Source organism: Mya arenaria, chromosome 10 (genome assembly GCF_026914265.1).
Source record: "Mya arenaria isolate MELC-2E11 chromosome 10, ASM2691426v1".
In the NCBI taxonomy this organism is placed as follows: domain Eukaryota; kingdom Metazoa; phylum Mollusca; class Bivalvia; order Myida; family Myidae; genus Mya; species Mya arenaria.
Window position 1 is genome coordinate 45,275,014 of NC_069131.1, and position 15,611 is coordinate 45,290,624.

At 34.2% G+C, this 15,611-nt stretch overlaps 1 protein-coding gene across 2 annotated transcripts in view; it reads right to left on the reverse strand.

Annotated features, from left to right (window-relative positions):
* LOC128205293 (sorting nexin-17-like) overlaps nt 1-15,284 on the reverse strand; it is a 74,278-nt gene extending 58,994 nt beyond the window's left edge. The window contains exons 1-4 of one of the 2 annotated variants that reach the window (XM_052906826.1): nt 14,762-15,284; nt 8,995-9,069; nt 4,405-4,522; nt 4,021-4,085 (exon numbers count right to left, since the gene is read on the reverse strand). In XM_052906826.1, the coding sequence (XP_052762786.1) occupies nt 4,021-4,085; nt 4,405-4,522; nt 8,995-9,069; nt 14,762-14,821 (318 nt within the window). In that variant the 5' untranslated portion in view covers nt 14,822-15,284. The remainder of the gene's footprint in view (nt 1-4,020; nt 4,086-4,404; nt 4,523-8,994; nt 9,070-14,761) is intronic. The other variant, XM_052906825.1, reaches the window with a different exon arrangement.
* Between the last annotated feature and the right edge of the window lie 327 nt (nt 15,285-15,611).

Consider the following 15,611-nt stretch of genomic DNA (forward strand, 5'->3'; position numbering starts at 1 on the left):
CAAGAAAACATTTGAATTTGAGTGAGTAACGTTATAGTTTAAACATATTGTTGTGTGTATTGACCAACAGATGGAACATTAGCCGTGATTGATAAGAATGCACGGACTTGAGGAGTCTTTCAAATTTTGAATCGCAAAATAAAATGCATATGCTGTGTGAGACTAGCGGATAATTCAAAGGGGTACGTGGTCGTGAAAGATGGAGGTAACCTTTCTATTTCTCGTTTTACCAGTATTGGTTTTGAAATTGTGTTTGTGTTTGTCTGTCTGTTCTCACTTTTACAACTATTTTGTTCGATTTACATCGAGTAGTTCATTGCGATTAAGAATGCTTAGTTCATGCTTCACAAAATATTTGGTTGGGTATCAATACTATGTTTGTTAAAACCATAATTACCTTATATTTGCCTTGTTACATAATTTTCACCCGAAACGCATTCTCGCAATCATTAAACTTCACAAAGAAATTCACATGTGCAACGAAAAGAAAGATATCAGTATTAACCCTCGGCTTTCTGCGAAAGTTTCCGAGTAACTACAATTGCTAACGGTGTTTAATCATAATGAAGCTTGCCGGAATCTACTGAGTTCACATATATTCATTTTAATATGTTCGTTTAAACAACAAAATGTTAATTAAGTTCTGCATTATGCCGGAATAACGGTTTTACCGTATTTTCTCGACTATAAGGCGATTCGCTTATAAGACGGCCCCCTAACTTTGCCCATGAAATCTGGTGCTTTTTGTTTCGACTCGCTTATAAGACGGGGTCAATTTTTAAGCAAATCTAAAATGCTAAAATTCTTCCTAATGTGTAAAAATGTTCAAGCTCAACGGACAATTATCGACTTTCGCGGTAACTGTTTTTGTTTTACTCAAAGAAAATGGCAGTCAACTGTGAGCTCTCTATTTGGAGGTAGGTTAAAAATGAGTACATAAGTTTGCAGGACAGGTTGTTACTTTTTGAACTTGTAATAATTAATCAATAACAACATATGTTTGTTTTAGTTTATTTTTTTATTGAAGACACCAATGAAGTTCTTCAGCAAAATAAATGGCTTCAAAAACATAACTGCGAAAAGCCGAGGTATGAATAGGTGTTTGTTTAGCAATAATGCTTTAGGCAATATTGTCCCTTGATTGGCGACGAAAATAAAGGATTCATATTCGCATTGTCATTTGTTTGCTTAATGAAATTGACAGTTAGGTACCTACATCATATTAAGATTCCAATTTATTGATTTGATATATCTGTCAAACTAATTATACTGACACGCGCCATGAGAAAAAGTGCAGATATAACGGTACACTGTGTGACGTCAGAGCACGCGCGGTGAAGAGATTTCGTATTGTTGTTTACTTAATTGCCCCATACTTATATCAGCAGACGATAAACTTGATAGACGAATACCCTATGTAAAATTTAACTAATTTTGACTTGAATCGTTTTTTAATATTTTATCGACTCGCTTAAAAGACGGGTCCCCTACTTTGGGGGTAAAAATCAGGACCCAATTTCCCCGTCTTATAGTCGAGAAAATACGGTAGTATTTATTTTAAAAACAATCTTAATATTAACAAATTTATTAAAGCGACAGTCCGCAAAAGTAACCGTATTTCGAAAGTTTTTAATAAGTTCCACATTGTTTCAGACCGACTGAACCGCAATTATTTTTTAAAAAATCGCTTTAATAACTTAGATTTAACAAATTGAAAATTGCCGAAAGTTGCTATTTTTAGACGGCAAAAGAGAAAGTAGGTCTACGGTTTTTCCGACTACTCTTGGGGGCGATACTATTTCCCGGTCCCGGTCTCCTCCGGTCTCTGTTTTATAGTAGCTATCGGGCGTGATCAAAAAGGTGTTAATGACCGCGGGGGGTAATAGGATTACAAAAGATTACAGTTGATTAAAACATTAAATATTTGATGATAATTATGTCACTATTTATTTCAAATTTTATATCAATAAAACATAAAATAAATTTAGGCAAAGATAAAAACATGAAATATGCACATGTACTGAAATTAATGTCATGAATAACAAACACATTGAGTGTGTGTTTTTTTCATATTAAATTCAGTTATAAGTATACTATTGATAATAGTAATACAAAAATAACAATGCTTGACTACATGTAAATCAGATATGAGTCGGATATGCAAACATGGAATTTTTCAATTGTAATCATTTATGCTTAAAAATTTTTATGTCGGGGGGGGGGGGGGGGGGGGGGGGGGGGGGGTAAACATAAAAGGAAGAACAATAACATAACATAATTTAAAAGGTGCAATTCTAAGTTACTTCATACTCTAGCCGTCCTCAATCTTTTATGCAAAAAACATGAGCATTTGTACTGCATCGCATCTTTCTCTACACCTTTAACACGAATTGCATAAATAGTGTATACCTATAACAAATTGCATAAATTAAGACATAATGTTTATATATTTTATACCATTTTGTTACATATAAAAACAAATAAGATTGTCAAAATCGTGTTATAAACATCAGCAACACAATCCGTTGCCTGGGGCCATAAGTTATGAACCGGGAATTATGAGACCGGATGAGACCGGATTTTACGAGGAGAGACCGGGAAATAGTATCGCCCTGCGCATGCGCAAGAACTTTGGAATCCCACTGTTTTTTCTATTTATATAACCGTTAACTCTCGGGGGCCGATAGTTAAAAAGAGATATTGAAAATGACACGAAAAACTCATTTCTAGGTCGATTTGAACCAAATTTTTTTTGGATTCGTCAGTCAGGAATGCTTATCAACACATAGATGAATTTTATTTTTTTTCATGGCTAATTTGCCCGATTTGCGGACTGTCGCTTTAAACAGAAATAACTGCATATACATGTGTTCTTCTTGATATTTCAGCAGCCACTTTCACGCGCAGAATTTGACTGCATCTCGTTGGCTCGATATCCTCGTTGGCTCGAACCAAGGACCGATTTTTATTTACTCTTTGTTCATATAAATTTCGATCGGATGGCTTGATATCTTGAGGGTCGATATTTTTCCACGCTCGAAGTCGTTTTCGCGGTCCCAAACAAGAATTTCACACTTTGATTTGTTTGCTTGGGTCGATGTCATTTTCGTGGATTCAGTTAAGAATCTCACACCTTGATTTGTTTGATTGGCTTCATTTAGCACAAGTCGCTAATCGATTAAAATTGCTTGACTGATATTATAATTATTATCGAATTTAAATTGTTTATCTGTTTGAATAAACATGCCATCACTTTAAGTTCTGTCTCTAATTGTTATCCATCCCTAAATTTGATATAACTTTTAAACTATGTTTGAGTTACCCACTGTTTACAATTGCTTGTTTTCGCATAAATGTATTTTTATTATAAATAAAAAAATAAAATGATATTTTTAATAATCAAATAAGTCATATTACGAAATTTAGGGTGCGTAACTATGCCCAATAAATACTCTTCCTTCTCTCTGAATTTATATATGAAATGCAGAATAAATTGAGTAAACTTTAGTATGGTTATTCACATTGTTTTTAAGTCCGTTAATTTTACATAGTGTTTGCATGAAAATTATTGCGCACATTTATAATTAAAATTAATTAAACTCCATGTGGCATACGTATGAATATCCGCCTGTAGACTTAAATTCTGCGAGTAACTGAAATTCCGTCTGAATCTGAAATTCTGCCCACGACCGAAATTCCATCTCATTCTGAATTTCGCTCTTAATCTGAAATTCCGCCCGTAACTAAAAATCAAGCTAAATCTGAAAATCCGCCCGTAACCTGAAATTCCGCCTGGAATTTGAATTCCGTCCCACCTCATTTACATATTTTGCCCCCAAAACCCGGCCGGGATCCGGCTCTAACACTTTACATTATATTATTCAAACTACGCCTGGAAAATAATTCTGCCCGGAACTTATAGTTAAATTATGTGTCAATTCCAGGCGAAAATTTTTGCTAAAATCACAAAAAAACACCTTATAAAATGAAAGCCTTCCGACGAATATTTTTATCTATTACCTGCTGTGCAGTGAGTAAAAACTGGTTGAAAATATCACTGTTTGCAATAACAACCTCTTGGCTTACTGAAAGTATACAAGTAAAGGAAATATGAAATGTTTTCAGAATGATTAGGGACATATAGAAATCTCCAAAGATATGTATAAGATCTTATAATTATCTTACTGAATGCTACATACAAGTACAAGAACTTTATCGGGTGGTTAAACATGTTCATTTCACAACTATTTAAAATATGCTGAATATTCATTAGTTTTACTTTTGTTTCAAATCTGTTGTTTATCCATAGAAGCAGGTTATAGTTTTTCGAAGGAATATAGATGAAAATCAATTGTTTTTGGAAAATGATCAAAGCCTTGACTGATTTAAAGATAATATGATTACCTATCTGGATATATCGTTCCAGCATTTGCCTTCTTTCTTCCAGTTTTGGCCCAGTTACCTGGAAAAGCTTCTTCGGTGGAAAGGGGGGCAAGCTATTGACACCAAATTCCTTTTTCAGCTGAAATGGGAGGATGATTTTAAAAATGAAAGTATTCCTGTATCATAGGGTAAAAAAGAGTGATGCACCTTTTGTATATTACTACATAATAATTAGCCTTTCATTTAGTTAAGAGATTCTTACATTCAGATCTATTAATCATTTTTGAAAATTGAACATTTTTCTGATTTTATATCAGAGCTCCAGATATTTGTTCAGCATAAAGGGTTCAGTACACCCTCAATGTTTTGGCGAGATGGTATTGGACCCCATAACATTCAGCTTTAAGGGGTAAACTGAAATCTTACTGGGTATTGTATCTGTATTTGAAATGTAAAAGTTATTTGTCACAAGCATATATATATAAATTCAAAACTAACTCACAAGAGATTTGATTTCTGTTAAATTCCTTAGATGTAACCTGCCAGTGTCTATACTACTATGTCACATCTTGCGTTTGATTAGTTTCACTTCCTGTGTACACACCAACCACACGTTTTTTTTTGCAGATTTCACATATCACTCCATTTTTCCTTACAGCTGATGTTATCTTTTTATTCTTAATTTGACTATACCCGCAATTCATTTCTAAATTTTACCACGTTCCACTGCATCGAGTCATCCCGTTGTGAACTATTAATTACGGTAATTAAGGTAGCTGTAAAATTTCTAAAGGCTTTTTCTTTGTTCCCATCCAAAAATAGAATTATACCGTAAATGACTGGGTATAAGACGATAGGGGGTATTAGACGCAGGGAAAAAAATATGTTAAAGGTCGGAGAAAAAACTTTTAATCTATGTTTTTGGTTAAAAGACGCATAGAAAAAATGTCAAAATCGTCGGGCATTTTCCACCATGTTTGTTGACAGTGACAAAAAAAAAAAATTCGTGAAAATGGCGATGGTTATCTTTAAAACCATACAACCATGCTGTCGAGAATGAAAAGTTGTTATGCAAAAAATATTTTGACAGTGCCCAACTTTGCGTTTTTATATGTAAGTTTGATTATTGTTTAATTCAATTTATTATTCAAAATACTTTTGAATACCGTAATTCACAAGAGTTCGGACACCATAAATTAATAAATTTTTTCGCTCTCCGAATACATAGAAAATTATCATTTTTACATTTTATTTACATGTTTGATGATATAAACATTTCCTTTATAGATATGTATAATATTCACTTTAAACCTTACATACATATTCGTTATGTTTAATTTATGAAAATTTGTATTTCATATATGTGATATCTAGGTGACTTATAGGCCCGATGGGCCGGGTGTAATTGCTTAAACTATTTATATTTGTATTGATTTGTAATGATGTATATATACACATGTCACTATAATAAATAATTACTTACTTACTTACTTACTTACTTACTGTTTGTTTAACCTGCCTTTTTTCTTCATGGTTGCTTTTTACCACTTATTAATTTATCCGTAGTAATCAATGGTCATAAACTTATTTATTACGCCTATAAGTGTAAACCCTTCAAGAAACTTCTTTTTTCTTTTTTGTATATTAAAGACACTAAATATCTTCAGATGTGATGTTTATCTCATTGTATGTACCCACAACGGTTTTAAACAATATTTTAGTGACAAACAATGATTCAGATGCCTGTGGTCTATAAGTGTGGTACAAGTTTGAAAGTTTATTGGCAGATCGTTTTACAAACATGTCATGTCGATGTTTTCTTAATCCCTTGATTGCCCTTGTTGTTTGTTTAATCCTCAAATAAATATATCACACTTCCTTTTAAACAGGCAATAAATCGTTTAGGATGGGTAGTAATTAATTAAATTGTCACAGTGGTGTATACGGTTAGGTAATCTAGCCAGGCATTGAAAAGATAAAAATCAATAATCTTCGTCTGTGAAACTTGGTAACTATGAAAGTTATGATTGATGTCCTTTGGGTGTCCGAAAATTAGGTACGCAAAATAAATTATTTTCGGAAATAATTATGGGTGTCCAAATATTTAGTGTGTCCGAACTCTTAGGTGAATTACGGTAACTTTAATCGAAAAATATTTTTGTTGAAATTATAAACGTCTTACGATCTTCAACTGCCGTTTTAACCCGTATATACTCGATCAATATGACGTAGTTCATTTTGTTAAACTCGTACAAACTCGACCCGTAATATACAAATAATTTGGATTGTACTCAGAACCTAGCTTGACCCCTGAAAATTATGCAAAAATACAGCTGTGAAAAACAAAATCCTTCATTTCGTAGTCTGACTTAATTTCCAGTTTGCTTATATGTGACACTTAATTCACTTTAACCATAAGCGTAATATTCGCAAAGAAGTAAACAAAATTAACATATTACAAATTGCATTTAAACAAACTCTCTGCGCAATGAAAAGTTTTTAAATGGAAACTAAATTTAAGACAACAGTTCCATATTTTTTAAAATATTTCAGCAGACCATTTGCATCTGCATCACCTTCAGCAGCAATATTGGACAGTGTAGCAAAAACAGAACTTTTTAGTAAACTGTTTCCACAACACCATTATAAGACCTAGCCATATAACACTGTGTGGTTCTTTGATTGTCAATTCTGGCTAAGCAAATGGCTTTGATTTGCATTTCATTCAGATTCGATGCCTTTGATTTCAACTCGAAAAGAAGCCCTCTATATGGAATATGATCGAAAGGTGTCTTTATATCAAGAGATATAACAGCCGCTTTTACCAACATGATTTTTCTGTTTCTTTTCCACTCTATCATCAACTGACTAGGTATGATGGCAAATAATAACTCTCACAAATCAGGAAGCATGTTTTGATTCTTCCTGTGTGAAATAATTTTGAATAATGCCAGCAGCTGGTTGCTGTTAGTTACATTGTAGTCTCTCCTTAAACTTGTGTTTGCTCAACTAACACAATGATAACTCATAGAAAGGTTGTATTGATTAACCCGAGTACAAAGGGTAAATGCACTTTATTCAAAAACCCGGATATGCATTTTCATCAATTAAAAATATAAATCCAAGATTGAATTTGATGTTTCCCATTTTCAAAAAAATGAAAGACATATTTATACAATTAAAGCTGCACTCTCACGGATTGAATGTTTTGACTACTTTTTTATTTTTTGTCTTGGAACAAGCCAATTTTTACGAAAATCCATGTAAACCAGTTATATAAGACTGCTGACAAAAAATCAGATCGCAGAATTTTATATTTAAGTTAAAAAATGATGTTTTATGCATTTTTCTTATACCGTTAGTAACAGTTTAAGCCATAAAAAATTAATTTTCAAACGGAAATATGAAAATGTATGATCTGATTTTTGTCAGCAATCTAATATCATTGGTTTGAAGATATTTACGCAAAAAAATTCTCTTTCCGAGACGAAAAATAAACAAGAGGTGTCACAGAGACAGCGCGCTCAACTATTCCGCCGCTTTTCAATGTAAGGATTGAAAAAAATTGGCGAAACATGCATGGATCACTGTTAGATTAGATTTCAATGCAATACATGATGTGCTGAGATAATAACATAAATGTGGTTACATGGAAAATTTTAACCAGAACTTTTAAGTCTAATAATAAAGGGCCATTATTTGCAAAATACAGTTATCCAACTTGGTTATTCAATTACGTTTGGTGGTTGAATACCATTGTACAAAGTCTCAACGCAATACATCAAGTAGTTGCTGAGATACTATCCTATGTGTGCTAACATGCAAGACCTTAACCAGAATTTCTAAGTCTTATAATAAAGGGGCAAAAATTATATAATATGAAATATAGAGTTATCTTACTTGATTAAAGTAGAGGGTTAATGGTTGGGAACCTGTATGTAAAGTTTCAATGCAATACATGATGTATTCGCTGAGGTATTGACTTAAAAGTGGTAACATGCAAAACCTTAACCAGAATTTCTATGTCAAAAAAGGGGCCATTATTTGAATTTAATGCAAATTAGAGTTATCTAACTTGGTTAATTAAGTAGGTTGAATGGTTGAGTCCCATTGTATCAAGTCTCAATGCAATACCTCAAGTAGTTGCTAAGATATTAACCTATGTGTGCTTACACACAAAACCTTAACCAGAATTTCTAAGTCGAATAATAAAGGCCTATTATTTGCATTAAATGCAAACTAGAGTTTTCTAACTTGGTTAACTAAGTAGGTTGGATGGTTGAGTACCATTGTATAAAGTCTCAATGCAATACCTCAAGTAGTTGCTCAGATATTAACCTATGTGTGCTTGCATGCAAAACCTTAACCAAGGTGTGACGCCAACGCTGACGCCTGCGTCGACGCCGACGCTTGGGTGAGTAGTTTAGCTCTCCATACTCTTTGAATAGTTGAGCTAAAAAGGTGTTAAAATGGCCAATCTGTGAGAGTGCAGCTTTAAGCACGTTATCTGGAGCTCTGTATATATCTAACAATACTTGCAATGATCATTGTATGGGTTCTAAAGGCAAACCATAATTCTTCTGCCCCACAAATATTTGATAAAATACATACCTGTTCATGAAAACTGTGCAGCAAGCTGAATCTTGCTGTGCAGTGGAAAACTCCATTGATATGAATGTTAAAACTCTGAAATAATCATTTATATGAGATTGATCAACACATTTATTTAGTTTGTAACATGATATTATTTTTTCCTCTAAAAAAAGGACAACCATTATAATCCTACATACTATAAAAATCTTTACAACAAAACGTTACACTTGTAAAAGTTTCTTAAGTAAGATTTGACTACCACAGTTTTTTTTACCTCAAAATTTAGGTCAAAGAAATCATCTAAAAAAATGTTGGGGTTCAATTCAAATTTTCTTTTTGTGATTTTTTTCACAAAAAAACATTGGTTGAGAATGTCTTAAACCATGCATTTTTTGGCCTTGATGAACCTTATAAGTGCAGAACACAGTATTTATAATCATTTTTACATTGTCTATGAATGTTTAAGTTTTCATCTTTTCTTGCAATAAATTAATCCATTTATTGCTTTATAGATGTTATATCATCATTAAACCATAATTTCTGCCCTATAATTATAGCAGTCAAGGTTTTTTATTTCTTATGGCAAATTATCTTTTAGAAGTATTTATCTAAATACACTTATATATAAGTCAAACCCACTCCGACCCAATATACGCCAGTACATAATTATCCCCCTCACACCGTAGACCGTAATATGAAATAAACACTAGTTGCTTCAACTGTTTTGTATTTCACAATGCCTGTTGAGTAAAGTTTTTACAGTTAGAAAGGTGAATCTTCGAATATTTGCCTCATGTAGTTCCTTAATGGTGTGGTGACAGCAGTTGGTTGTATACAAACTTCCTGGTTTCTTGCAAACTCAGGATATGTTAGAATTCTCAAACATTCCAATTAAGGAAGGGCAAGACAGTTTAAAGGCAACTGTACACTAGATGAAGGTCAACTGAGACTTAACAATGGCACATAACATACGTGTGGCTTATCTGTGGCAATTGACCATACTTGAAACGATAACATTATTTGAAGCTTGGAAACAAAATTTACAATATACTTTGACACTTGACCCAAATTTTGCTGAAGTACTTGAGTTCGTCGATGGAACAACATGGGAGCGGATGACAACTGCTCACCCATTACGTGGCTTCAATAATGACGATGAGGGAGTTCAAGGTGGGCGTAGAGCTGCTCAGGTTGCTCAGCTAGAGTTAATGTTGGGACAGATTGCCAACTACTGCCCAGTGATATCAAGAAACACAATAAAAAATAGTTAGTCTGGCAAGCTATAAGACTGCATTTTGGTTTTCCGTCAACTGGTGTCCACTTTCTTGCTTTTGATGCTATTAAGTTAAATAATCAGGAACCAGGAGAAAGGCCAGAGGACCTGTATCAAAGTCATGCAAGCTTTCTTGACAACAGTCTTCTCAAAGGTGGGAGTTCTATCAGTCACTATAGCGAGGTACCTGCAGATGACGAGGAACTTACTCCCACTGTTGAACATTTCATAGTCCTTACTTGGCTCAGGCCCACTCATCCTCAACTTCCAGCTCTTGTGAAACAGAAATAAGCTACTGAGCTCCGTTCCAGGACTCTGGCATCTCTTAAGCTGGAAATATCTCTAGCAATTACTAGCCTGCTTCATGAGGTACACTCCCTTCCAGATGCTAAGGTTTTGCGCTCTACGTTCAGATATGCACATACCCAAAGGCGCAGCCAGTAAAGCCCAGCCTGTCCAATTAGCAAACAAACAGGACAGTCTCAGTTTCAACACTTTCTGAGTAAGTGTAAGTTACTTCCAGAAGTAGACAGAAAGTATATCAGTTCTACCGCCAATATCCGTCACACAACAAATTGTTCAGATTCTGAAGATACCCGTAGGGCAGATGTCCAAGAATCTGACACGGAGTATGCGCTACACTATCAACGAGTTGTACATTCTTCAAGATGTGTGGTCACCAAACAGTCACCTTGTATGAAAGCATTTCCCATTGCAATTAACATTGGACAGTGGTGCAGAAATCAGTATGATAAAGCAATCGGTAGCAAAGTACATGTAGGCGCACCAGTAAAGACCACAAATCAGAGCGCTCTACAGGCAGACAGCATTACTCCAATAAATATTGATGGTAAAACACATATAACTTTAGGCTATAAATAAAATATTGTTGGTTTGCAGTGCTCCGACCGACTCACCGAAATTAGACCCAATCTTTTTTATCACTACCACTGCCGATTTTTGTTTTATTTGGTCTCATTTCGTTTCTTTGGGCCAATTTTATCTTTGGGCCAAATGCCATACGAAATTCAGAATAACAGACACATGGTTTGATGTATTTGACATTACGACATAGGGGATCAATGTTGATGAAAATGTTGTAGAAAACTTCGAAAAAAATGCCAAAGTCATTGTATCATCGAAACTAAATGACTGACTGTCAGGTTTTTAACGCAGACCCATATGACATGATTAAGATACCAACAGACTTTGACAGTTTCTTAAAATATGTTACAATAAATGTGAAGAATGATGTCTCCATAGAAGCTGGCCCAGGTGAACCTATGTTGTGTGAACCAGCAAAAGCATTTGACATTCTGATGTCAGGTGCACTCGAAAGAAAGGAGCCACCGATGTTTAATACAGTTGGATAATCCACGGTTCACTGGTATTTTCTTTATTTTATAAATTTGTTAGGGCTCACATCTGACAGAGCATTATTGAAACATGTTTTAGTCCAACAAGTTTCATTGATTTGTTTTAACATCCAAAGCACTGTCATCTGAGGGTCATAGGCACATAATGCAATTGATGGTGCATGTACAGCTTTGTCCATTAGAGCCTTATAACATATTTTATATTTTGAAACATATGTACATAACTCTTTCAAGTCTGTAATATCTTCATCTTAGAAATGAACTCTAAAGCTGGAATCTGTGCCAAGAGTCAAAAATATAAATGTCTGAAAAGTTTAGAATTAATCCAAAAATACTCTTGTTTTAGTATGTTAAGAATTTGTGGTTCCCTCTTGAAGCGTCCAAAACCATTTTTGCATGTTTATTAAATATTTATTATGGATATTTTTTATTTCACAACTTCAGTATCAGACGTTTCAAATATTTTGTAAACATTTCAGCCAAGGATAAGCTTTACAATGACTTTGTGGAGAATGAAGATTTCCATTACCCAGCATCACTTTAAGCAGCAGGTGAATTGACTTGACAAACAATGACGATTGTTGACGCACTCTGGTACACTGACGGCAGCTTTGACAAAATTACTGATTCAAGCAAGGCAATCCCTGCCAGTTACACAGTCCATAGTATTTGACTTTAGTATAGTATACAGTACAGTTTATCTTCCCAATATTTTAAAAATATTTCCAAAAGATTTTATAATTTCTTTGAAAAGTTGTTGCCATTGGGGTTCTGATATTGTAGTGCTCAACAGCATTTTAAATCAAACAATTGTTAAGTATTTAATGTGGTTTAGCCTGAGAAATGTTAAATTTAATGTGTTTAAAAACTTAGATGTGTTTCAGATTTGCCAAGTACACCGACTACAATGAGTTGTACTGCCAATCTGCAAACCCTGCAAGGACTCTGGGAGACCCATTATTAAAAGACTTCCTAGAAAGAATTAGTGCACACATGTATCTGAAAATAAATAAAATGGTTCTGTAGTTGAATTTTCAGTGCTGTTAACAAAAACATGCCTGCCCCTTACCTCAGACCGAGGGTCATATAGATTTGCCTTTGTCTTCTGACTGTAAAAAAATAAAAAAAATCCCTACCTACCTATCCAACCCAAAAATGCTGGGTAGGAGAACCGCAAACAAACATTTTTTAATGATGGCCTTAACTAGGGGTGATTGTGACTTAAGAGTAAAATGGAAGCTTTGGTTGTAAATGACCTAGATGTCAAGGTACTTGCTGGTATTCCTTTCATGGCATGCAACAAAATAGCTATCCACCCGGCTAAACGTGACCTCTCTATTAGCAACAATAACAAGGCTCAATATAGACCAGATCGAGACATTTCATTGACCAATGTTGTACGGCGTTGTGTTAAGATCTGAGCGTCCCACTTCTGTCATTTGGCTTGGGTTGTTCATGACAAGTAATTTACCTGCTGACATGGATCCTGAGGCAACATTCACACTGTTTTTCTATTCATCCTGACAATTGGTTGCCAGAGTTATCTAAAAGTGAATTCTGAGATCTGATTGAAAGTACAATGACGTTTTTTCTCCATATATAGCTGTCACGGCCTTCTCAGATGTAGAATGATACTCCAAACCACAACAGAGCTTACTTCCAGATGTAGACTCCACACTACAAAATATTGGCCAGTGGAAATATATTACGGTATCAAAAGTGTGGGTGTCTATACATGTTATGCTATGATCATGCCAGGGCCTGGGACAGCGTTGGAAGAACTTATGTGTCGAGTACTTGGTGATCTTGTACAGGATGGTGTGGTAGCCAAGCTTGCCGATGATTTGTACTGTGGAGCAAACTCTGTAGATGATCTTTTATGCAACTGGCACTTTCTATGAACATAACTTCCTTCTATAACGGAATGTTATACTATGAACGCACATCCGTCTAGCCAAAATCATTCTTGTTATGGACAGTAAACCACTCTTCAATGCATGCTTTGGAGGGCACAAATACCGAACAATTAAAGGTATTGTAAATACACCAATCTAAAAATTTTTGCTCAATTTTGACAAAAGGATGCAGAAACAGATGAGTGCTTTAAGTTTCTATCTTTTGTTTTCGCTGCTTTACAAAACACTTGATTTGCAAAGGTAAAGCATGATTTCTACTTATAAAGATCTTGATTGTCAGTCAACATAACTGCAAGGCCTCAAAGATGCACATGCACACTTTGATGTCATTCCCTTACGTGCTACATTAAATGTTCTTTAAGCATATTAGATAATTGAATGGCTTTTACTACATAATTACTCAACAAAACAAGGTGAAACTAAGGAAGTGCTGCTAGGGCAAGCCTCTGTATTGATCCAGATAATCGAATTATCATTCACCATTAACAGGTGTTCGGGATTTGTATACTGTCCAGATTTGTACTAGTCCATATAAACAGCCGCTTCAGAGTCTTTGACGATTTTTTATTATTAAAGTGACTCTATGCGTCCATAACCCACTTGTTGTTTTCCTAGCCAAGAATGATAGATTTCAGCGCTTAGTATTTTGAGCCGAAAGATAACGGGCACCTGCTAGATGGTTTCAAAATGGAGATGCTTTATTAACAGGAGTTGATCTAAATTAAACTAATTATTTGTGTTTTATAAAACACTTAAGTCCAATAAGTAAAAGGTATTGGCTAAAAAAATTAAAGTGTAACTTTTGTGTTTTAATTTAACAGTGTTTTAACAAGTTTTAAGTATTGTGGAGTAAAAGTTGAAGAATATATTTTACATTGGTACTGCTCAGTTGACTTGTGGCATTTAGGGAACTAGTCCAAATAATTGTACCTTGACGGATTTTTTTTTATTTTTGATATGGCAAATCCTTCACGTACGATGTTAGGGATTGAAAGAATCCCGTATAACATGTCTATTATTCTAGACTATAAGGGAACAAAATGAATATCCAAATGTTAAAGAAAGTTACCTTAAAGTGCATTGTTGTGACTAGATTTAATTGTACCATCAACCAGTAGACATAAAAGGAAGTTTCCAATCCATTCTTTAAAGGTTAGTGCAGACACCATGCATGAATACACATGTATCTTAACAGTTAAACATATTTACTGAATACTTACTGTATACGTTGATCCAGATCCATCATTTATCTCCTGTGTATCAGGGATTGAGAAATGCATTTCGATGAAACAATGACTATCACTGTCCAAGTTGCATTACACACTGTATAACTTAAATAATATTGTGTATTATAATGTAATTTTTTTATTGAATACTACACAATAGTATAAGATGACATTGCCCTGCTAATTCATAAAAAAGGTGCTACGATAACGATAATGCTCCCATTCAACACACGTGAGCTGAAGCACTTTATTTAAAGCGCTATCTGCAAACAATGCGTATTGTCAACACCAGTGTCACCACCCCTTTTTGGTTTAAGTTTCAATTAAGTCTTGAAAAAAACAAACAAGTAATAATTAAGCAAGAATCGATAAAGAACGTTTATATAACGTGATTTCTTTTAAAATCATAAGACATTATCTCTGCAGTGAAGAAAATATCTTTAATATGTTAAAAGTTTCGTGAACTGTCAGATTCCTCATCAATGTCGGGGTCAAAATATATTGGTTTTGTCACAATCATTCAACGGTTACAAACCACTATATGTAACCATTCGGAACTCCTTGGCCATTTTTCTAGAAAACAACATGTAATATATTCTAGCACACCGGATAGCGGTGCGGGGTGATACAGGAATCCAGTGGATTTCACGTGAAATCCACTCAAAACGTGAAATCCACTCAGAACTCAGTTATTTTAATTAATATTTTTTTTTTGTAAACATATTGGAAAGTGCCTCATGAAGGGTTTATATTTCAAATTTTATTGAAATTGGTAAAAAAATAAAGAAGTTAGAGCAATTTTTCAATTTTTTCCAAAAATAGATCGGAAATCGAGGTGAAATCC